Source organism: Lacerta agilis, chromosome 9 (assembly GCF_009819535.1).
Source record: "Lacerta agilis isolate rLacAgi1 chromosome 9, rLacAgi1.pri, whole genome shotgun sequence".
NCBI lineage: Eukaryota > Metazoa > Chordata > Lepidosauria > Squamata > Lacertidae > Lacerta > Lacerta agilis.
In genome coordinates, this window is record NC_046320.1 from 36472899 (window position 1) to 36496605 (window position 23707).

General features: G+C 41.8%; 1 protein-coding gene across 1 annotated transcript in view; it reads left to right on the top strand.

The window, feature by feature from the left end:
• The first annotated feature begins 8490 nt into the window (after positions 1–8490).
• Positions 8491–23707, top strand: part of LOC117052848 (lipopolysaccharide-responsive and beige-like anchor protein) — a 41341-nt gene continuing 26124 nt past the window's right edge. The window contains 2 exon segments of the mRNA XM_033160158.1: positions 8491–8825; positions 9267–9657. Of these exon segments, the coding sequence (XP_033016049.1) occupies positions 9421–9657 (237 nt within the window). The 5' untranslated portion in view covers positions 8491–8825; positions 9267–9420.

The window sequence follows — 23707 nt, forward strand, 5'->3', positions numbered from 1 at the left end:
AGGCCCACGGGAAACTGTCTGATTACTGTCCCATTTATCACAGGCATCACACAGAGGGGAGTTCTGGGAAGAAACATTACAACTGCTGTAGAACAATACTATCTCAATATTGACGTGTCAAAGAACATAAAGTATGTCCAACACATAATAAGATCTGGGCAGGGAAGATCTGGATAAATGAAACTATACTGCCTACACATACATTTTAAATCAGCCTTGCACTCTGGGAATCTCTTCACCAGGCTTTATGGGGAAAATTTATGTCAGACCTAAATAAAATTATGGCAAATTGTCAAAACAACAGCGCTTGTGGCACATTACTCCTGCCTCTAGAGTGAGAATGTATTTCCATATACACTGTTCATCTTTCCACAGACACTGTTTGAATTGCAGCTTCCTCATTTCCTATTCTCATGACAAATTCTGACTGCAGATGTACTAATCCAGACTTACCAAGCCTTGGAACTATTTATAGCTTCCAGATTTCTGCAATATAGTTTCTACAAGAGGCTATGGACACTAGCACAGAGCCCTTTCTTCTACCCAGTGTCTCGATAAAAATATATTTTGCCATCATCATAGGTGAACGGGCAACTCTCATTTAGCTGTGACGGTTAGTTATCAAGCTTTGGCTTAGTTAAGCTGCTAATCGTACTAACCCATGGCTTTCAATACGCTGCATAAATCTTTGCTTGTTTCTAGATATACTATGCTTGACTTAACATATACATCCAAGAATGTACTTTAAGCACAGCTAAGAATTAAACCAAGGATGCGCACAAAAACAAACTCTTGCTTGTTCAGAAGGAAATTGCATCAAAATAAACAGCATTTGACCAACTATGATTGTGGTGCTTGTGTATTTATATGCAATAAAATGCTGCTGAAACAAACAGCTATTTTCAATTTAAAAGCAAAAGATGAAGCTTCTCATGCAACACAGGCACTTTTATCCTCAGATCCCATAGAATTATAGTGCTACTTTTACATAAAAGTGGAGTTTTAATCCTTATAACTGGACCCATTACTCTACCTCTGGTTTCACAATCTTTCAGCAAAATCAAACAAATCCCCATTTGTTTTTCTACAAAAAAGCAAGTCACAGCTTTTGAGACAATGTTTAAAATCTTCCCTAAACCAGTCATATTCTAGGAAATCCAGCTGATAGGCAACAAGATTTTGCATATGAAGTGTTGGGGTTTTTAATACTTCATCACAATTAACTGCTATCAGACTGTGAATCATAGGCTTCAGTTAACCCACTGTGGTAATGGAAGCCAGAGCAAGGGCTCCCACAAGTGCATTGCAGCTTTTCCTCTTCTGCCCCTTCCCCAAATCTGCTCTCGTGGGTCAGGGGAAATCCCAGAACAGCACATAGGGGGAAAGAGGGGGAAACATTCCACCAGACAAGTAGAAATGGTTGTGCTGATGCAATGAAAAGAAGAATGCAACATTGAATATGGAGAGGACACCATTTGATACAGGTGACAGCATTGATTTGGTTTGTACCAGACGATACAGACAGGTAAACAGGTAATGGCACATAAAGGCTTAGGGAAGAAATAGATTTAAGGCTGTAAAAGAAGTCATAGAATCATAGAGTTGGAAGAGACCACAAGGGCCATCCAGTCCAACCCCCTGCCAAGCAGGAAACACTATCAAAGCAAATCTGACAGTTGGCTGTCAAGCCTCTGCTTAAAGACCTCCAAAGGAGGAGACTCCATCACACTCCTTGGCAGCAAATTCCACTTTCGAACAGCTCTTACTGTCAGGAAGTTCTTCCTAATGTTTAGGTGGAATCTTCTTTCTTGTAGTTTGAATCCATTGCTCCGTGGCTGCTTCTCTGGAGCAGCAGAAAACAACCTTTCTCCCTCCTCTATATGACATCCTTTTATATATTTGAACATTTCTATGGAAACAACTGAACACAAGAACCAAAGATTTTCTAGCACAGCATCCTCTTCTCACAGTGGTCTACTTGTTGTCTCTGGGAAGCCTGTGAGCAGAACCCAAGTGCAACAGCACTCTCTCAAATTATGACTCCCAGAAACTGGTATTCAGATGCATACTGCCTCCAACAGTGGAGGTAGAACATAGATACAGTAAAGGCTAGTAGCAACTGAATACCCTCTACGAATCTGTCTAATTCTTTTTAAAAGCCATCTAAGTTGGTGACCGTCACTACCTCTTGTGGCTGTGAATGCCATAGTTTTACTATGCACTGTGTGAAGAAGAACTTTGTTTTGTCTGTCCTGAAACTTCCAACATTCAGCCTCATTGGATGGTCCCAGTTTCTAGTATTAGGAGATAAACTTATCTCCAGCCACTTTCTCCACACCATCTAAAAAACTTCTACACCTCCAGCGTATCCCCCTTGTCGTTGTTGTTCAGTCGTGTCCGACTCTTCGTGACCCCATGGACCAGAACACGCCAGGCACGCCTATCTTTCACTGCCTCCCACAGTTTTGCCAAACTCAGGCTAGTCGTTTCGAGAACACTGTCCAACCATCTCATCCTCTGTCGTCCCCTTCTCCTTGTGCCCTCCATCTTTCCCAACATCAGGGTCTTTTCTAGGGAGTCTTCTCTTCTCATGAGGTGGCCAAAGTACTGGAGCCTCAATTTCAGGATCTGTCCTTCCAGTGAGCACTCAGGGCTGATTTCTTTAAGGATGGATAAGTTTGATCTTTTTGCAGTCCATGGGACTCTCAAGAGTCTCCTCCAGCACCATAATTCAAAAGCATCAATTCTTCGGCGATCAGTCTTCTTTATGGTCCAGCTCTCACTTCCATACATTACTACTGGGAAAACCATAGCTTTAATTATACGGACCTTTGTCGGCAAGGTGATGTCTCTGCTTTTTAAGATGCTGTCTAGGTTTGTCATTGCTTTTCTCCCAAGAAGCAGGCGTCTTTTAATTTCATGACTGCTGTCTCCATCTGCAGTGATCATGGAGCCCAAGAAAGTAAAATCTCTCACTGCCTCCATTTCTTCCCCTTCTATTTGCCAGGAGGTGATGGGACCAGTGGCCATGATCTTAGTTTTTTGGGTGCTGAGCTTCAGACCATATTTTGCACTCTCCTCTTTCACCCTCATTAAAAGGTTCTTTAATTCATCCTCACTTTCTGCCATCAAGGTTGTGTCATCAGCATATCTGAGGTTGTTGATATTTCTTCCAGCAATCTTCATTCCGTCTTGGGATTCATCCAGTCCAGCCTTTCACATGATGAATTCTGCATATGTATTCCCCTTAGTTGCCTTTTTTTTTTCTAAACTGGAAAACTTCAAATGTTGTAACCTTCTAATAGTGGGATACTATTGTACTATTGTTGTAACCTTCTAATGTGGGATACTATTAGAAGAATAGGAGATTTGCACCAACCCCTTGATTGTTTTGCTTTCCAAAGATAGCCAAAACCCTTTCCCAGCTTTTCCAGTATGGTGTCACCAGAGATTTGCAAAACAACATTAGGATTCTGGCAATTTAGGAATTTGCTTGTTTCATAGCTGACGCATACTGACTCAACATTTCCATCAAGCTATTCAATATAATTGCCTGATCTTTTTCCTGGTCACTCACTGTTGTTTCAGATGCAGTTTGTGTATATGTGAAATTTGTGCATGAATCCACAATACATGTTTTTCCCATCTCATGGTTTAGAGTTCAGCATATAATGCAGAGCCTATGATAAATGTCAACACAGACCTCATACATCCAGGATTTAAATATAAGGCAGGAGAAAAACATATTACATGGATTCTTTCACAGACCTTAAAAAAAATATCAATACTGCTTTTGAAAAAAAAAAATCAGTAATACAATAGCATTACTAATTTTCAACACGATAAAACCAGTAACACATAGGAAACTGCACAAAATAATCAGCTACAAAACAATAAAAAAACTTGAAAGCAGCACTAAAGTTAGCACCACTGATCATTAAAAACCTAGGCAGATAAATGATTTTGATGTGATGCCCAGAACTACAGTATTTGGCGTCAGGTGAGTTTTCTCTGGTATGGGGTCCACAGTTGATATCACTCTGTCACCTGCCCAACTTTCAAAGGCAAGGTGACCTAAAGAAAGATACTAACAAGCAGCAGGCTCATATTGGTATAAGCCAATTACCTCAAATCTCCAGATTGATTTCTGTGGGGGTTTCATTAAGATGGTAAACAGAGTATTAGGACTTCTCTTACATAGTAATGGTGATGATGTGGTACAAACAAGTTCTGACACAGCCAGAGGCGTTGCAAGGGGGGGCAGAGGGGGCGGGGGGCCCTGGGCAGCGCCCCTGCTGGGGGTGACACATCGGGGTGGTTCCGCCCCCTGGACTTTTTTTTTTATTTTTTTTTTAAAAAAAACATTTTCTTTTTAGGCTATTTTCGGCACTGCTGGGGTGGAGCCGCAGGGGTGGCCAGCAAGGAGGGGTGTCACCCCACTCGCTGGCCGCCCCTGCGGCTCCACACTGGCAGCGCCAGAAATAGTCCCCTCCTTCTAGTGGCGGAGCTCGGCATGGAGGCAAGGGACGGGCCAGCGAGGTGGGGTGCCACCCCCTCCTCGCTGGCTCGCCCCTTGCCTCTATACCGAGCTCCGCTGCTGGCTGGCTTACAGAGCCGGGGCATGGAGAGGGGTGGGCCAGCGAGGAGGGACACCCCTCTTCGCTGGCCCGTCCCTCTCCCTGCCCCGACTTGCGCTCCGCCAAGGGAGCCCGGGCAGCGGATTTGGGAGTTTTTGCAGCCCGCAGAGACTCCCAAATCTGCCGCCCGGCACCCCTTCGTGCAGTGGCTGCTCACGCAGGCACGAGCAGCCGCGCCACGAAGGGGTGCCGCTGCTGGGTGGCAGCTTCGGGACTCTCCCGAAGCCGCCGCCCGGCACCCCCAGGGGGCGGGGCGTTGCGTGCATCATGATGTCATGACGCATGCACCGCGATGCCCCGCTCCCAGGGGTGCCCCTTAGCTTCCCATCCCAGGCAGCCAAGGGGCTAAGAACGCCCCTGGACACAGCTTATTTTTTATCTTTTAATAAATCAGTTTGTTCACACACCTAGTTTAGCTTCCAATACATTACTTGTGGGATACTATTAGAAGAGTTAGTTGCTGATTGGTAAGACTGATAGACTTCCTTGCTTTTCATTTAAAAACCTGGACAAACATGCTTAACTTGATTTACTAATATAATCATCATTATACCATATAAAAGCAGACCTTGCATACAAATAAATCAATTAAGAAGTCAGCACAGATGAGATTTGCAAGTTCCTGCATATCGTGCTGAAGATCTGCAGAATTTTCAACACAGGAAAACAACAACAGGAAGTTCAAGGTGACAAGAAAAGGCAAACTATGTGGTTTTGCACAGGCTTATAGTTTCCTCAGGAAGTGCAATAGGACGTGTAATAGAATTATTACATTGGAATAAATGAATTATATACAAATATAGCTTTGCAAGTCACATGATTCCTTGCCATATTATAAAGAATATGCAGATAATAGTTAAAGTCTTAAATACTGACTGCATATTCTTTATATTTTTTGTGAAGATTCTTAGCCAGGCCACTATAGTTTGTGATTCTGTTTGTCTAGAAAACTAACTTGAGCCTAAGTAGTATGTGGGTAAAAGACCTCAAGGGGGAAATCAGGACCAACCCACCCATAAGGCAAGGGGAGGCAACTGCCTCAGGTGGCAGGATCCACAAGGGCAGCATATCTGGCCTCCAATGAATGTGTCGCCCACTGCTTCTGCCGCAGTGGCAGCGACAGCTGTGGTGAGCTCCTTGGAGGTTGGATCTGCTGCCACCTTGGCAGCCCCTCCTCGCATCTACAGCAGCACTTCTGGTCTCCTTCCACCCTTGTTTCCAATGTAAAACTTTATTCCCCCCTTATTCCTGTTGTAGATCTTCACTCTCCCCTTCTTCCCTGATTTGGTGGGGACCAGGGGCCGGTACCATTTTCTTGTTTGCCTCAGGTGTGAAAAAATAATACCAAAAGTTACAATGATGATGTGACTGAGCCAATCTTTGCATGGTGTAGAAAGGCTACTAATTTAGTAGGTCAACTTTATTGCAGATGAAAGATACAACAAATTTATAATGCAAATAAGGATATGTTCAGATACAGTAGTAATAAACAGGTTTTGGTATTTACAACCACAACATTTTATTGCAGCTCATTTGACTTAATATTGGTTCATTTGCACTGCAAGCAGCTACACTGAACAGATAAACCATTGCAACTATTGCAAAAATAATAATCTGTTATCTTCTCTTTCTCTGTTAAGTATTTTCCCTTTTACAATTAAGGGAGCAGGGGGATAGAAAATCAATTCTATAGAAATCTGCAATGATATGAACTATATGGAATGCAGTGTATGAAATGAGTTCTTTTGTCATAGAATTGTAAAGTTGGAAGGGGCCACAAGGATCATTATTACTATTATTATTGAATTTATATGCTGCCCTATACCTAGAGGTCTCAGGGCAGTTCACAGAACATATAATACAACCCCCTGCAATGGAGGAATTGTTTTTCCCAACATGGGGCTTGAACCCACCAACCTTGAAATTAAGAGTCTCATGCTCTACCAACTGAGCTGCCCGTATTGATTTTGTAGATTCTGATAGCTGTAACTTTTTATTCTTTCAAGTGCACATGTATGGGAACTAGACCAGAAGTAGCCAACGTAGTGCCCTCCAGATGTTGTTGGACTCCCAACTTCCATGAGTCCAAGCTAACATGCTTAGTGGTCAGGGATGATGCGAGTTGGCAGTCCAGCATCATGCTGGCTGTATTCAGTCTAGACAACCAAGAAACCAGTGAGAGGAAAATAAAAGGATTGTGGCTGGCATTTAGGACCAATTCACACGTTACACTTCCTGCATTTTGGAAGTCTGATTCTAGCAGCAGGAGAATGTGTGATCGACAAGTGTTGCTTTGGCTCACCTATGTACAGGCACCTCCCCACTTGCACAGAATAAGCAACCATTGACACATATGCCAGTTTGGGCATAAAAAAGAGGCGGAACAGGGTGGGCCACAGGTGGAATGGGAGTGGAACGGGGTGGAACTTATTTCTGGGCAGTGACCCGGAACAGAACCCCCATGTAAGCGAGGATTCTCCTGTACTCATAATACAAAAAAAAAAACCCAAGCTTGTAGTGCTCTTTACACATCACAGCAAACACAGCTTTCACAGATCCCTCCATGTAGAAGACTTGTAATTTGCAGTTTTGGAAGCACTAAGGACCCAGCCAAGTCCAAAACAAGTGGTACACTCTGAACAATATGTGCTAATCAGTTTATTACTTATTTTAAGCAGATTTACAAAACTGATATTCTATTTGCCTCATACTCATTTTATAGTGGAACTGTGCTACTGAATAGTTCCGAGTAGCTTGAGGCCTCTTGGAGCTAACCACCCAACCACGTGAACTATTTTTGTATATTTTCACTGCATTATATTAACAAAAGATTGCAAATGCAAGGTATCCATGGCGTTTTACAATTTAAAATGCAGCATTCATACAAATGGTACAAAATATTATTAGGTAAAATGTTCTGCAGGAACTGATGTTCTGCAGGAACCTTGGGCTTCAAAGGTTTTGCCATCCCTTTAGGACAAGCAGGTCTTAAGTAGCCTCAGGTAAGGTGGAGGAGGAGCTGCCCCAACAGGTCCTTCTGGCCACTGATGGTTCTGTCAGGTGTTGATGGCAACATGCTCCTTGGCATACAAGCGTCATTGGAACGTGTATAGTCTTATAAAAACTAGGAACAGTGAGTCAAAGTGTTGTGTTTTTAGTTTTTTTTTAAACTATTGTTTGACGGGTATGCAACGTTATACAACTGCAGTATAACCAGGATTGCTTTGATCATGTACGAGCCTTCATTTTGATGCAAACTAGAAAGCGGCCAAGAACAATTAAGAAACCCAGTTGAACGTTGTACCCAATTCAGCAGAGGTTCCATTTTCGTATATTATCCACACCAATGCTAAAGGGCATCCGCTCCCCACCGCCGCCTCCATATCTCAATCTGCACGGGGACCACGTTTCCCCAGAAGTCTTGAATTCGACAGGACTAGCACCTCAAATCACCAATGTCCACAGTGCGTGAACACACAACAAATAAAATGACGCTACTAATTCCTTGCCGCTTTGGTTTCCTGGACCTATCTAAAAACGTAGGTTTGCAGTTTCCTGAAACTGCCGCTTGCCCTTCAGGTGCCTCGCCCGAAACTAAAAGAAAAAAAGAGAGGAGATAACACAGCTCCCCTTCGCAGCAACGGCGCAGCATTTCCGTTGCCTCGAGGAGAACAGACGGGAACCTTTCGGGCTACGCCTGCGCCTCACCTGGACACACCTGTGCTCACCTGAGCCTGCGCGGGCGCCTCCCACCCCTCCTCCAAGCCCGCTGCCTTCTCGCCTCCCTGCCCCGCCCGCTCTTGGCCGCCGCGCAGGCGCACTTGCCACTCGCCCGGCAACACTCCCGGGGCTCGGCTCAGCGCTGTCATGGCGGCAGAGAGCAGCAGCAGCACCACCACCACCAGCAGCAGCAGCAGCCGTAGCAACTGCTAAGACAGGCAGGAAGCGATGGAGGAGCTCATCGCGGCGGCGGCGGAGTGAAGGAGCTGCACAGGAAACTTCAAGCTGCTTGCCTGAGGTCGAAGTTCTTTCCCCTGCCCTCTTCTCTACCCCGGGCAGGTAGAAGCCAGGCTGTTGGTGGGGAAGCACCGGAGACACCTCCCGCCTGTGGAGCTGCCTGGTGTCGGGAGAGCCTTGTCCCTCCCCGCCGGCCCCGTCCGCGGCAGAGGCGAGGAGCAGCAGGGCTGGGTGAGTGGGAACTTCTTTGCCGGCCCTACTTTGTCCTTGCACCTGTGACTGTGCGTGAAGGGAGGAGCGGAGCTTGCAGTTACCTCAGCTGCTGGAACACAAGGACGGCGGAGGGAAGCACTGCAGAAACAGAGCGGGGCAGGGGAGAGGCGCGTCTCTAATAATAATAATAATAATAATAATAATAATAATGTAGAAGTAGATGCCTTCGGGAGTCCCGCGCTCTCTTCCTTGCAGGCAAGTTTAGGGCCTGACAAAGAAAGGGGCTCACCTGCCTAATGCAGTTGCACCTGCCCTCATTTTCTGGGTTGAGGGGGGGGGGTGAGTGCAATGAGAGAATGGGGTAGCGTTTCATGATTAGTTAGATGACTGGCTTTTTCAAATGTTTTCAACAAGCTGCGCCTGCTACTAATTTTTTTACTATAATTGTCTTTTTTATAGTTTTCAGATTAAAGAGGCCACTGTCCTTGTGCCGAGGGAAGGAAAACAAGATTATCTCAGCGCTCAGAAACTGTACCCGAGGCTACGGATTGAACTTTTTTATATTATTTCTGGGGTGCTGGCTTCTGCTGGCAACCTGGAAGTGAACTAAGCTATGGCGAGTGAAGAGAAACAGGTTTCTTCTCCTCGGCCAACAGGTGATGATGGAGGAGGGGGAGGTGGTACCGGAGGAGGAAAAGAAGGAAACACGGCCGAAATGGAGAGCAAGCTGCAGCCTTTGAATCCAGGAATCCCTATTCGTGGTATCAGGATGAAATTTGCTGTTCTGACAGGACTGGTGGAAGTCGGAGAAGTATCCAACAGGGATATTGTGGAAACTGTGTTTAATCTGGTAAGGCAATCACCTTTCTAACTCTTTAAAGGAGAAGGATGGTACTGTATGTGGTGAAACATAAGGAAAGCAATACATTCTACCCACATTCATATTACTTCATCCTTACAGTTAAGGCTGCCCGCCTACCTATTTGTCACAGGGTGGTGCATCTGGTAAGCTATTCTCCCGGAAGGGATCCTTACTTAAGCCTTACTTAGTAACTGTGAGGCTGCAATACTTTTTCCACTCACAGTTGTTCTGTTTCCTTGCTTTCCCGAGGTATAGGTTCTATCAAGGAACTTTCCTGCTATTTACACCTTCATAGAGGTCATTTGAAAGCGCTTAGGTTCTAAATAGTTGTGCTGCTATATCTGTTTGCAATGCTTAAATGTATTTTGGGATTTTAGGCTAATTCACAGTTGGAATATACCATTGTTAACACACAATTGCTGGTGCTGCAAATTTTAGGGCTCTGGTGTAAGGCTTGGTTTCTGCAGAGGTATGCCTCTTTTCTCCCATGTGAACATTTTAAGCCCATCTTCAGTAACCATAGCAATATAACTCTTTGTAGATATTTCTACCGATTTGGGTAGAACTTGAAACATTGTGCATCAGTGTTACTTATCTTGGGAGCACTCAACTTTTCCTAGTAATAAGAATTTCCTTGGAAAATGACAAATGCTACACCAAAACACAAGGATTTGTTTAACGGTGAGATTATACTGTATTTGAATATCACAATTGTAATGGCAGCAAATAGTAATTATGTGATATTCTGAATGGTGATGCCTGTTCAATGTACATTTACATAAACATTAGATGAGGATAAGTTACATTGCTGTCTCAACCATGGGTAAGAATGGTTGAGTTGAGAAGGCTGTACTCTTAACACTGCTTAAATGTAATCTGGCTTTAAAAAGTGGAATGGAAAGCTCAAAGGCACAGTGTATAGTGTTCCACATGTGTGTAAGTATCTGGAGACTGAATTCTCAATCCTGCAAGAATTTAAGTTCTTTTGCAAATCATTTGTGGCCCTGTTGAGGGTTGTCGGTTGTTGCAAATAGAACTGATATCCCTTTAGAAGTTAAATGTAGGCAATGCCTTCACAATGTCCATACAACTTGGTTGGGTAAGACTGCAGACTTTTATTTGACTTAAATAATGGTAATGTATAACTAGGGTGGAACGAAAATGCTCTGCCTAGGAAAACTGAGGTCTAGACCTGCTATGTAGAATAAATAGAAAGCAATTATTCTGACTAAATAGTGCAAAAACATATGTGCACTAGGCCTCTTGTCACTTTTTACAGCTGCCTGTAGCTTAAAAAGCAAAACAAAACTTTTACGTGTTTCCCTGGCACAGAAGAAAAAACAAAGGAGTTGTGCCACATTAAACTGATCAAGAAGCTATAGACAACCAACTGTTTTATAATACAGTACAGAAATCTGTTAAAGTCTCTGGAGCATTGCAGCATCTGTACAAAGTATTGCTAGCATGTGTGATCAGGCATACTACAGAAGTGAGGTACTGCTCTGAAGTTTGCTGCCCACTCATCTTTCTCCTATGTGTAGTGAAATAACTATAAAATCTCTTTGTTTTAAAATCTGACTTCTGTAGATAAATGCTGAAATGTTGTACATTGTGGAAGCTGCAGAAAAAATAGCTCCCATGTTTTGCACTGAAATAAGAATAGTTGTTCTAGGAAATAGAAAGCTGTCTTCAAGAAATTCAGTGTGTGACCTAAATAACAGGATATTCTGCAAATTTGATTTTCAGCTGTCTGGAACCTGAGTAGAAAGATAGGGAGAACAGTTTCCTTTAGAACTGAGTTGCATTAAATACATCCACAACTTTATTAGAAAATTCTGCAGGATGTGTGGGTGTAGATAACTCATGAACATACCAGGCTGCACTAAGTTGGACTGTTGATTTAACCAGTACTGTCAACTCTTGACTGAAAGTTGTTCTCCAGGGTGCCAGAGTGTGTCGCTCCCGCCCCCATCCCTGCTACTTCAGAACATTGTAATGGAAAAGGCCAGGGATTGAAACTGGGGCCTTCTGCATGCATAGCATGTCCTCTGTCACACACCTGTGGTTTGCATGTGGATAGCAGTGGCAATGTATGTCTTGTTTGCTACTCTCTTAAAATTCCCCTCCCTATTTGTGGGTAGAAAACTGGGTGGACCATCTCACTATTTTTTTTAAAAAAGAATATTTTCAACATTTTCATGAGGGTTGGACTCCGTTAGTAGTGGCTGTAGCACAGCTTCTTTTTCCGCCCCCCAAGCTCCCCCCCCTTGAAAACTGTATTGTCAGCCTTGCAACCATTTTGCATCCTGTACAATGCCCCTGACCCAGCATCATTCTGGAACAGGGTGTGTGGGGTGAGCAAGGGGTGGCAGCCACTGTTAAAAAATTGAATAATACAGTGGTACCTTTGGTTATGAACTTAATTCGTTCCGGAGGTCCATTCTTAAGCTGAAACCATTCTTATGCTGAGGCACGCTTTCGCTAATGGGGCCTCCTGCTACATGCATGCCTCTGGTGTGCAATTTCCGTTCGCATCCTGGAGCAAAGTTCGCAACCAGGAGCAGCTACTTTTGGGTTAGCAGAGCTCGTAACCAGAAGCCTTTGTAATCAGAGGTACCACTCTATTTGGAGAAAAGGTCTGGGAAGTGTTCTTTTTCTAGAGGAGGTGAGAGAAAAAATCCTCCCTCTTTCTTTTGGAAAAAGTTTTCTGAGAAATGTCAGCTCTGCTTTAGTTTGAGCAAACAGACTTTGCATAGTTGCTGGGAACAGTAAAAATGGGTTGAACACATGTAGTGTTGAACTAGAATCCTATGGGTTTGACACCCTGCTTTAGCCGTAGCATTGTAAAATGGCAAAGCAAGAAAAAAGATCCCGAACATGTTATAAGAAGTAAGTCTTACTGCATTGAAAGGGGCTTTCTCCTAGGTTTCAATCCTAACTACATGTACCTGGGACTAAGCTCTGCTGAATCAATTTGTTTTTCTTCTTAGTGGACAAGGTTAGGACTGCAGTCTTGGACATTTAGCCACTATGTTATGCTGAGCTGGACACTAAAAAGTTACTATTCTAATATGATTTAGTTTTGTGGTGATAAAGTAAACAGGAGAAAGGTATAGTTGAGCCTCTATTCCAGTAGTGTCACTTTTTTGAGGAAAAGTGAAGTGTTGTAATTCAGGAAAGTGTTATACTGGGAGATACTCAGTGTCCCTGACCTTGGTGCCTACAGATGAGGTAGGTACAAATTCATGCCCCCCCCCAACTTGTTGCAGTCCTTCCTCCTACACCTGTTTTGCCTGTTTGTGTATTTGAGTAGTTCCTGGAAATAGCTATTGTGTTGCTTGTGTCACATTGTAAGTAATCATAGGGCAGGAATGGCCAGATATCACCATAAACAAAATATAACAAGACTGATTCCAAAATTTACATTTTTATTTTCATGAATCTTAATAGATAGTCCTATGAGTACTCTCACTGCCTTTTTATAGCTAGTGCCAATTTAAAGTATTTTGATTTCATGCCATACTTATTCTCCAAAAGCAGGTTAATTACTCCAGCTTTCTTTTTCTTTTTTTTTGAAGTGGCATTTGGGTTGTGAAATTAGATGACTTTCACTTATAAAGAGACATAGAACTGAACTTCTGGTCTTCTGAAAATAATATGTGATGCAAACCTTAATTATGACAAGTTCCTAAGTAAAGGTATGCTTGCTCTCTCATCAAGTACAAAGTGAGCATGGGAGGGATGGGGAGCCACACTGATTTGGACAGCAAAGAATAGCAAGCTTGACATATCTCAGATGTGGCTGTGTTTGGCTACACTATAATGGAATATCTGCAAGCCTGTTATCTTTATGTCTCAATTATGTACAGGTGCGCTTGATAGAAAAGAGCCAGCACCAGTGTGGTGTAGTGGTTAAGCATGGTAGATTTGTAATCTGGGGAACCGGGTTCGTGTCTCTGCTCCTCCACATGCATCTGCTGGGTGACCTTGGGCTAGTCACACTTCTTTGAAGTCTCTCAGCCCCACTCACCTCACAGAGTGTTTGTTGTGGGGGAGGAAGGGAAAGGAGAATGTTAGCTGCTTTGAGACTCCTTTGGGTAGTGAAAAGCGGGGTATCAAATCCAAACTCTTCTTCTTCTTCTTCTTCTTCTTCTTCTTCTTCTTCTTCTTCTTCTTCTTCACCATCTGAAGTGCAACTTACTGCTGTTCAATGGCAGACATAGTTCTGCGTTTAGCCTCTTGCACAACTTCACCATTGCCTAAATGTAGATGGGAAGCTTTTGAGCAGGGATTGAAATTTTTTATTCGCACCTCTCTGCCAAGTTGTATAAGCTGCTTGCCAGAGCATGACTTAAATAGGCTGACTAGTTCCCTGGTTATGGTGTATTAACCGTAGCTTCAGTTGCATTGCAAGTAGCAGTAATGCCACACATTGCACCTAGGGTAAGAGTTTCTGATGGAATGCTCTCCAGAGTTAGCATCACAACTACTTGATGCATTCATATTGCACAACGTTGTACTGCAAATAAGGCAGTTCTGACTGTAGTTGGATCCAACCTCTTTAATTAATCTTTCCCTTGTTGCAGTCATGAAAATGTCAGTTATAAAAAATATTATATCAGGAACTCGTTTTTAAAAGTCCTCAATAAAAGACTGCTATAAAGGACCAGACTTATACTCTAGTCTAGTCTTTAAGGTGAACTGAGAGAGTTCTATAGTTATCACTTCTTTTAGAACACATGTACTTCAAAGTAATTTTCAAAAATTCTTTTGTTCCGAAATCCCTTTCCCAAAGGTCATGTCAAATGTAAAAGACTGGTCTTTTGCAAAGACATTTTGCCCTTTATCTTATCTTAATGGCCCATCCATTTCTTTGAAGTGATAAACTATGTGACTCAAGACTCTTTGCTGTTATAAGAATCGTGGTTAGAAAAAAGTATTTTTATTCCATTAAGAAAAGTGTAGCTTCAGACCAGTGCTATCATTCTCTGAGACATGTTAAGATTGGCTGATCCTAAATGAGAACTTTAAATTAGTTCAGTGTCCTAGAAGCAGATTGGGGGCAGGACCCTTAAACATAGCACTTCCTTCCTTCCTTAACCATCTCTTTGAAAGCAACCTTTTGCACCTTTCCATCATTACTGAACTTTATTTCTTCTTTCTTTGGTGATCACTCATAGCTGAGTAAGATTGTCTTCCATGAAAACGGTCTTAACATTGAGTTCAAAAGTGACTATGGAGGCCATTTCTGGATCCATATATCCTTCCACAGAGGGGACATAGGTTTCTGGGTGGGAGTTAATCATGATGTGGGTTTGCCAAATGTGCCTTCCTCTTAGCTCGTTTCTCCTTTCCGCTCTGAGTTCGTGCTTCTAAAGTCCACGACACCTTTGGTAAAGGCTGTTCTCCAATTGGAGCACTCACAGGCCAGTGTTTCCCATTTATCAATGCCAGTCCAACGAAGTTGATGTTGAAGAATCATTGCTTCAACATTGGTGATCTTTGCTTCTTCCAGTACACTGACATTAGTTCACCTGTCTTCCCAAGTGATGTGTAAACATTGTCAGAGACACCTTTGATGAAATCTTTCGAGGAGTTGGAGATGGCATTTATAAGTGGTCCATGTTTCACAAGCATACAGTAAAGTTGGTAGTGTAATAGCTTTGTAAATAAGTATTTTGCTTTCCCTGCGTGTGTCCTGGTCCTCAAACACTCTGCGCATCAATTGGGAGAAAGCTGTGCTTGTAGAGCTCAGGTGATGCTGGATTTTGGCATCAGTGTCAGTTCTTGTGGAAAGATAACTGCCCAGGTAGGAAAATTGTTCTGCCCAGTAGTCTAATGTTACACCATTGTTGGATTTGTGGCACTGCAGAAGGGTTGTTTTTTGCTTGTTGGGGCAGCACTTTGTTTTTTTGGATATTGAGCGATAGGCCAAGCTTTCCAAAAGCTTCTGTGAAGATATTTAGGATGGTTTGGAGGTCATCCTCTGAGTGTGTACACACTACATTGTCATCAGCATACTGAATATCACTAAGACAAATGAGTATAGGGAAGGTGTGTGGGGAGGAGGGAACTCATGCCCAGAGAAACTGTAAATATTGGAGGACTTGCCCAAGGCTATAACTCCCAATCAGGCTGCTCTGATCATGATGTGGGTCCATGGTTTTAAGACCTGGTCTGAATAGAGACATTGGATTCTTACCGGTATCTCATTGTACATGATAAAGCTATTTTTAGCCATCTCACCCCTTGCTTTTTCCTGTAAGACCAATTGCAGTCATTAACAGTCATCAACAGGTTTAACACACCTATCAGCCAATCACCCATTCCCACCACCCTTCTGAGTAATACCCCTCCTCTCTCACTATATATAAGGGTCTGGTGACTTCTGCTTCAGTGTATCTGAAGAAGTGTGCATGCACATAAAAACTCATACCAAGAACAAACTTAGTTGGTCTCTAAGGTGCTACTGGAAGGAATTTGTTTTGTTTTGTTTCAACTACGGCAGACCAACACGGCCACCTACCTGTATCTAGAATTATAGGGGAATAATAGCAATAGTTCCCCCGGCAGAGGTTATACGCATGAGCATGGCATATTCTATATGCTTTAGCCCTTTACTGAAGTCTTCTCTCTAACCTTGGACATTGTTAGAGCAAGTACCATCAATAGCATTTGAAAGAAGCACAGGAGCAAGCTCCTGTGCAAATGTGATGCTAAGACTTGGTAGAAGAGTAGGGAGGTGAAGTTTTAACAAAAGAACATTGCTGGACCTTTCTGGAAGTTGGTCTGAATAGTGACTTATTGTGAAGTAAGGTGCATTCCTTACTAGAAGTCTGTTAAATAATTAACCTGGTAATTGTGCTTCGCCTCTAAAATTTGATCTGGAGCGTATTCTTTGCGTGTTCTGTGCATTGTTTTTCCTTGAAAATGTTTTACACTAGCCTTTTCAAAATGAGAAGCATTTTTATGTATCTTTAAATATTATGTGCAGTTTTCTAATTCTGTCTTAACCGTTTTCTATAAATAATTTAACCGTTAGTCAATATAAGGTCTAAAATGCTATATCAAGTATTTTTTCTAATTGAAGCTGCAAGTCTGTGCACATTTACTTGGAAGTCTTCAATGAACTAGATGGGCCTTACATCCATGCAGATATGCATAGGAACATGAGTTGGCTTCTGGTTTACTCCACAGGTCTGAGAGGGAAAGTGGAGTGGGACTTAACTCCTGTTTTTGTGTTTCCTGCTCACTTACACCCCTTGCCATCCATGTGTTGCGGGCATATCTATCAAGGTAAAGCTTGACAAATGCAAGACTCTAGAACATGGAGAGAGCCTATGTTTGTTCGGCAGCCTTTTCGCTCTGCTGGTATGCCCCCAACACCTAGATGAGAAGGGGGAAGGGATGGCAGAAGATGCAATGGCTGCGTCACCTGGCGTGGCCATATTATGTCTTCCATGCAATTGTAAATCACATAAGGGGGAATGCTTGAAATGTGCAGTAGTCTAATTGCTGCAACATAAATCCGTCTACTTATATTAACACTGTTTCTGCTGAACTACAACTTTAATTTTTAAAAAGTGAGAAGATGTACTTTAGCAGTGGAATGTGCAAGGCTGCTATGGAACGGTGTTTCACATCTCAAAATGTTGTGGTTTTTTTTTTCTTTTTGCTATCCCAACTTTTAAAATAAAACCATACATTCTTTAGGATGCTATTGTACCTTTTCCATGAAACTTCTGTAAGTCATTCTTTTCATTGTGTTAACAAGACTTTCTAATGTTGGTGCTAAGTGAGGAGATCCAACTAGTATTTGGCAATCACTTCGTATTCAATGGAAGTGTGCATAACTGTCATTACATAATCTCTTCTAGGTCATTGGTGAATGCACCTCTAGCTCTGGTTATCCTAGTTCTGTCACTTCAGTCTATGTATTGTGCCCATGATAAAGTAACGCTTATTTGAGGTACCGGTAGGTTTTGTTTCTAGAAAGAAATTACAGTGGGCTTAGTAAAGGGCCTGGCTTTGTAGTGACTTAAGCTGTGGACACATATTATTGCAAGAGTAAATGAGGAACACTACTTAATAAAGATGAATCTTCAAATCATTTAAAGGTTTCAGTGGAAACTTGCCCCCCGTTCCAAAATTTGAATCCTTTTTGTTAAGCAGTGTTAGTTTTGGACAACGTGATCGCTTCGCTCTGCATGGCTAGTCTTCAGGAAGCTATATGGGAAATCATATTAGGTTTAACTGTTTAAGCCCACTTTTTTGAAGAAAAAAAAAGCTTTATGAATAAACTAGTTTAGTTGTAACACTTCCTAACAAGTGATACTTTTTATATCTCCTTCTCCACTTTATATGTCTTACATTCCATACAGTCTCATCCTGTTTGTCTGCTTTGTGACTCCCATCTTTGTGCCGTCTGTCGCATTGCTCTCCAACCATTTAAAGCCTATTGCTTTTTCTTCTTTTCAGGCCATTTTCCTATACTTCATTGAGTTTTCTTCTCAAAAATCCACTATATAAATTTCAACTTGGGGGTTCTCATCAGCTGTACATCATAATCATCACAATTATAACAAATAAAGGCTTGACATATCTCGCTTTGCATGTCATGAGTCTATCTCATATATTAGTTGCACCTTTTAAGTTGAATTACTGAAAGAAATGAACCTTTCCACAATATTCTAATTTTTTGAGTTTCACCTGTAGAATGCAACATTTGTTGCATGTTCCACTTGTCTAATGTAGATTGTCCTTTTTTTGAGGAGAGCAGGAACCCTTTTTTGTTGCTTTATGGTGCTTTGCATGCTCTTGGCATTAAAAACTTCTGGAAATCTAGAACTAGCAATAGACAAATTAATATGATAATAAAATACCAATTAACCAGCACAGGCAAGTTATGCATCCCTTAGGTGAAGAGTTCTTCTACAGTGTTTCGAGAAGCAAGTCAGAAGTAGCAAATAGATCAGGACAGGTTTTCAGAGCACATTTGTTTCTTCTGTGCTATGAAAGTAATGGATGTGATGCTATCTAAAAACCTTCTCAATATAATAAGGCTATATGACTCATTGTACTGATGGTTATATGCAAATAACAAAGAAAAAAAATACAGATATAGGCAGGTTAATAAAGGATGGAAAGGCAAACAAAAAATACTTGTCAGTGAAGTACAAAGTATTTTTACATGTACTGAGGAAAGTTTTTAGAGTTATTTCGTCTTACCCTTGTGGCAAACTTCATTAGGACGGCCTTGAACTCCAAAGTTTAATACATTTTGGCTTGAAACCGTCGTACAAGTAAAATATATTAGGTATAGTTTTGCATTGTAAATCCTATCATTGTATGTTAATACCGCCAGGGAACTTTGGCTACAAGTGAATTTCACCATGTTCATTTGTAGTTGAATTGTCTGCATTCATGGTTGAAGCTTAAAACTTTTGTGCAATGGAACATGAAAGATTACTGATTTCAGTCTACTGTATTAAGATTGCAATAGTCCTGAAATCTTACATAGCTTTAGTGATGCTTTTAATCTTGCAAATTTCCAGTTTGGGGCAAAATAAGTGGAGTTCCAGTGACTCTGAATACTTTTGTGAAAACTTCAGTATACTTTTTAAAGTTGAGATGTAAAAAACAAAGCATATTACTAGATACAATAATTTGTATTCCTTGAACCTGCTGTGGATTAAATTCTTGCCTATGTTGTCATGTATCTCTATTTTTGTTACTTTTGTTTAATGACATCCCTTTAAGATTCAGATGCCTGATATGAATTTGACTTTTTTCATGCCCCTGGATTCTTTAAATGGAACTATTAAAATTGTGGCTCACACCTTGTTCTAAATCTAGAGGGTGATGAGACTGGAAGGTAACAAAGTAGTTTTTATCCCCTGATTGCCTTCATGTTTGCAGTCTTTTAGAAACTTACTTCCTCAAGCTACTTATCACCATCTGTGGTGCCATATGCAACAAATGTATGATATTAAGTTAGACCCCTGACCATTAGGTCCAGTTGCGGACGACTCTGGGGTTGCGGCGCTCATCTCGCTTTACTGGCCGAGGGAGCTGGCGTACAGCTTCTGGGTCATGTGGCCAGCATGACTAAGCTGCTTCTGGTGAACCAGAGCAGCACACGGAAATGCCATTTAGCTTTCCGCCGGAGTGGTACCTCTTTATCCACTTGCACTTTGACGTGCTTTCAAACTGCTAGGTTGGCTGGAGCAGGGACCAAGCAACGGGAGCTCACCCCGTCACGGGGAATCGAACCACCGACCTTCTGATCAGCAAGCCCTAGGCTCTGTGGTTTAGACCACAGCACCACCCGTGTCCAGTAAACATACAAAAATAATAATGCTGTCATTAAGGGATGGCACATATTTTTAAGTAGGAACCTGAGCTGTTCGTTTTCTTTTTTCTGATTTTGCTTTTCTGAGAGAAGCATATACTCGAAGTATATACTCGAGTATAAGCCGACCCGAATATAAGCCGAGGCACCTAATTTTCCTACAAAAACCTGGGAAAGCTTATTGACTTGAGTATAAGCCAGTTCACCTTTGCCGCTGTGGAGAAGGAGGAGGAGGAAAGCAGTCCGAAAGGAGCCCTTTGGGCTGCTCCTTCCTCTTCCTCCTTTGCCGCTGTGGAGCTCACCCCGTCGCGGGGATTCGAACCGCCATTCTTCTGATCGGCAAGCCCTAGGGCTCTGTGGTTTAACCCACAGCGCAATGTTCCCTTGTGTTATACAGAGAAGGCTGGGATCCTGTCCTGTTTAAGCAGGAGCCAGGGAAAATGAGCACCTGTGGGGTTTTAATACTTCCTTAACTGATAGGCTTTCTGCCTTCTGGGATCTAAAGTTTGCATTTATGTGAGCAGTTCAGGAATGGAACAAGCTGCCTGGGGAGAGTAAAGAACCGCCGTTCTTGTACGCTTCTTAAGGAATAGTTGACTGGGGTGAGCGGGCGGCGGCATGAGTGGAGAGAAAGGGCTTCTTTCTCGCCGCCCCTACCGCCCGCCTCACTCGAGTATAAGCCGAGGGCAGCTTTTTCAGCAGAAAAAACGTGCTGAAAAACTAGGCTTATACTCAAGTATATACAGTACCTCTTTTTTTTTTTAGTTTCCTTTTTCCTACCCCAGTGGTAAAAATTGCTTTGGGCTATGATCTGATCTGTCCATTTCCACAATTTCTTCAAACCTTTAAAGCCATGGTAATGACAAAGATGATTTAATTATTGGTTTTCTACAGTTTGTAAAAAAGCAGCTCACTCTTTCATTTTTTCTTGTGAAGTCTGTTCTTTCTGGAGTACACAGATGAAGCATAGATAATTGCTGTTATTATTAGCCTTTTACTCTAGTGTGCTAAAGAATTACAGTCTCTTGAGTAAAACATAAATGAGACCTAAATACTTGTCCATGCTGAAAATGTGGTATAGTTATTTCAGAAATTAAACTAGCCTTGAGCACTTATTGTCATGAAACAATGATTTAAAAAGTATTAATTAGACACTCTATAGGCCTTATAACTAATCCTTTTTCCAGCAACCATGGGTTGCATCCAGCACTGCACTAGTGGAATTCTGCTTCCACATTGGGACTTGCCTTGCCTTTCCTTCCTGCTTCAGAGAATCTGTTCCTCTTGTGCAGTTGGCCGTGTTGGATACAACCTTATTGTGTTTAGACTGCAATCCTAGTTTATTTACTGCAGATCAAGTCATATTGAGCAAATGGTGAGTTACTTCTGCATAAATATGTACAGTATAGGGTTGTGCTGCTAGTATCTGAGTGACGCCATACAAAGTACACTAAGGATGCAATCCTATAACTGCTTATCTGGTAGTAAGACATATGCTGAGTTGACCTGTATAAGATTGCATTGTAATGCTATCTGCATTATCCAACCTAGTGCTCTCTAGATGTTTTGGACTACAACTCCCATCAGCTTCTGCGAATATGGCCAATAATCAGGGATGATGGCAATTGGAGTTAAAAAATATCTGGAGAGCACCAGGTTGGGAAAGGCTAGGCTAAACTGTAGCAATTAGGAATTACTTTCCATTTTCTGATGGATATATTTATGGTATATTTGAGTCATGTGCATCCTAAACAAACACCAGTTTTTTAGGGAAATACACCTATTTTGCTGGGATGATCCTATAGGAGCATAAAAGCTGTATTTGTTTAAATATAACAGTATCAGTTGTTTAATAGTATAAGCTAAGTTTTTCTCTATCTTTAGTGAACTGGTTTAACAGACAGTCACATACGCCAAACACCAGTCAGTCTAGATTTGTGGGGCTGCACCAAGGTGTTACCTCTGATTTCCAGTTGAAGCAGCTCAGGTTGGATGTTAGCATGTACTCTGTCAACTTCCATCTGAAGTTTCTATCTGCCCCACACATGGCAACACATACAATGCCAAGTATGAGGTAGGTGGCTGTGGTTTGGGGCAAATGGCCTGGCAGGCCAAATGGAGACACCTGGAAGGTCAAATTTTGCCTATGGACTAGTTTGTGCTGCTGCTATATAGGAGAACCAAACTTGCTTGGCATCCTACTGCCTATTGTTTGCTTTAGTTTCACAACAACACCTGCAAATGCCTTTTGAACACCAATAGGTCAGATTCATGACAAGCCCTCTCCATAAATGCTTCTACGTAATGCTGTTGATTACTATACTAATGTATTTAAAATAGTCCATTAAGAATATGAAGTGTTACTGAAACAAAACTTTGCAAATTTGTCCTTATGCATATATTTTAAATTTTGTTCTGGACTTTTCTCCAAGGAATAAATAGTCCATAGAAGATACACTCTGGTTCTAAAATACATTCCTACTAACTGTCACCAATATGGATAAGACATGTTTCCTGATTTTGTGTCTGCCACATCCATAAATATTTAAAGCATTGACATATCACCAGCTTTCAGCAATTTGTTCTGGGTGTGGAAATTTGATAGCATGCAAGGAGCCCCTCTACTCAGACTGGTTTCCTCTTTGGTTTCAGTGGATGACTTCTATCTTTATGCTCCTTCTTATGAAATAATTTGAGTAATACTCTTCAAATGTGTAAGTGCTACCATGGTAAAAAATAAATAAATCTCTAGGTCGCTTTTTTATTTGCTGTTTTAATTTCAACTTATGGTGGATTCTTTGGAAATATTTAAATTATCAATAGATGACCACTGATTATCAAGTAGATACACTGCAAATGGCTATTAATTGCTACCATTATTAGTAGGGTACAGAACAATTTTAATGTCATTGTGAGCCAGGAAAACAGAAAATGATATGAATTCTAGCTTGTCTTGCATGAATTGCACCTCAGGGCATGGTAAGGCCTTGTATTTGGTTTGGGGAGGTTTCTGTCAGAGTAGAATATTTAACAAGCTATTTTATTTATTTATTTTGCATGAGTTGTAGGTTTTTCAAGCAGCAAGGGACCTAAAAAGGCAGTAGAAAAGGTCAGGTCACTTACTCATTACTTTCAGAATACCAGATAGTTGCCACTTCCTTTGCCAAACTGATAGAAGTTGCATTCTCCACCTACTCCTTTTAGCACTACTGACTTTCTAGCTTGCAGCTAGTTTATCACCAGTCTTTAAGGGCTACTGTATATTTTTAAGATGTATTGCTTTTAGATGTCTTGCTTTTGGTCTTGATGTACTTTCACTATAAAAGCACAATGGACACCAGTATCTTATAGCTGTATGTCTCATTATACTAACCATTGTGTAAACCCAACCCTTGAAAACAAAATCCAAGATGACCTTGTGAAACCTGTTATAAGGAAGACACACAGAAGGCAGTATGATCTGAGACTAATACTACCCCACCCACAGTAAAACCTTACTCTAAATTTTGCAACCTGGTTTTTCCCAGTCTGAGCAAGGTTCAGTACAGACTGACATATTATGTTTCAAGGAAACATATTTTCGTGTGTTTCTTGGGGTTTGTTTGTTACCTGTTTTCAATCCAATCTGACAGAACGCGGGAGCTTATACAGTGGTACCTCGGGTTACAGACGCTTCAGTTTACAGAC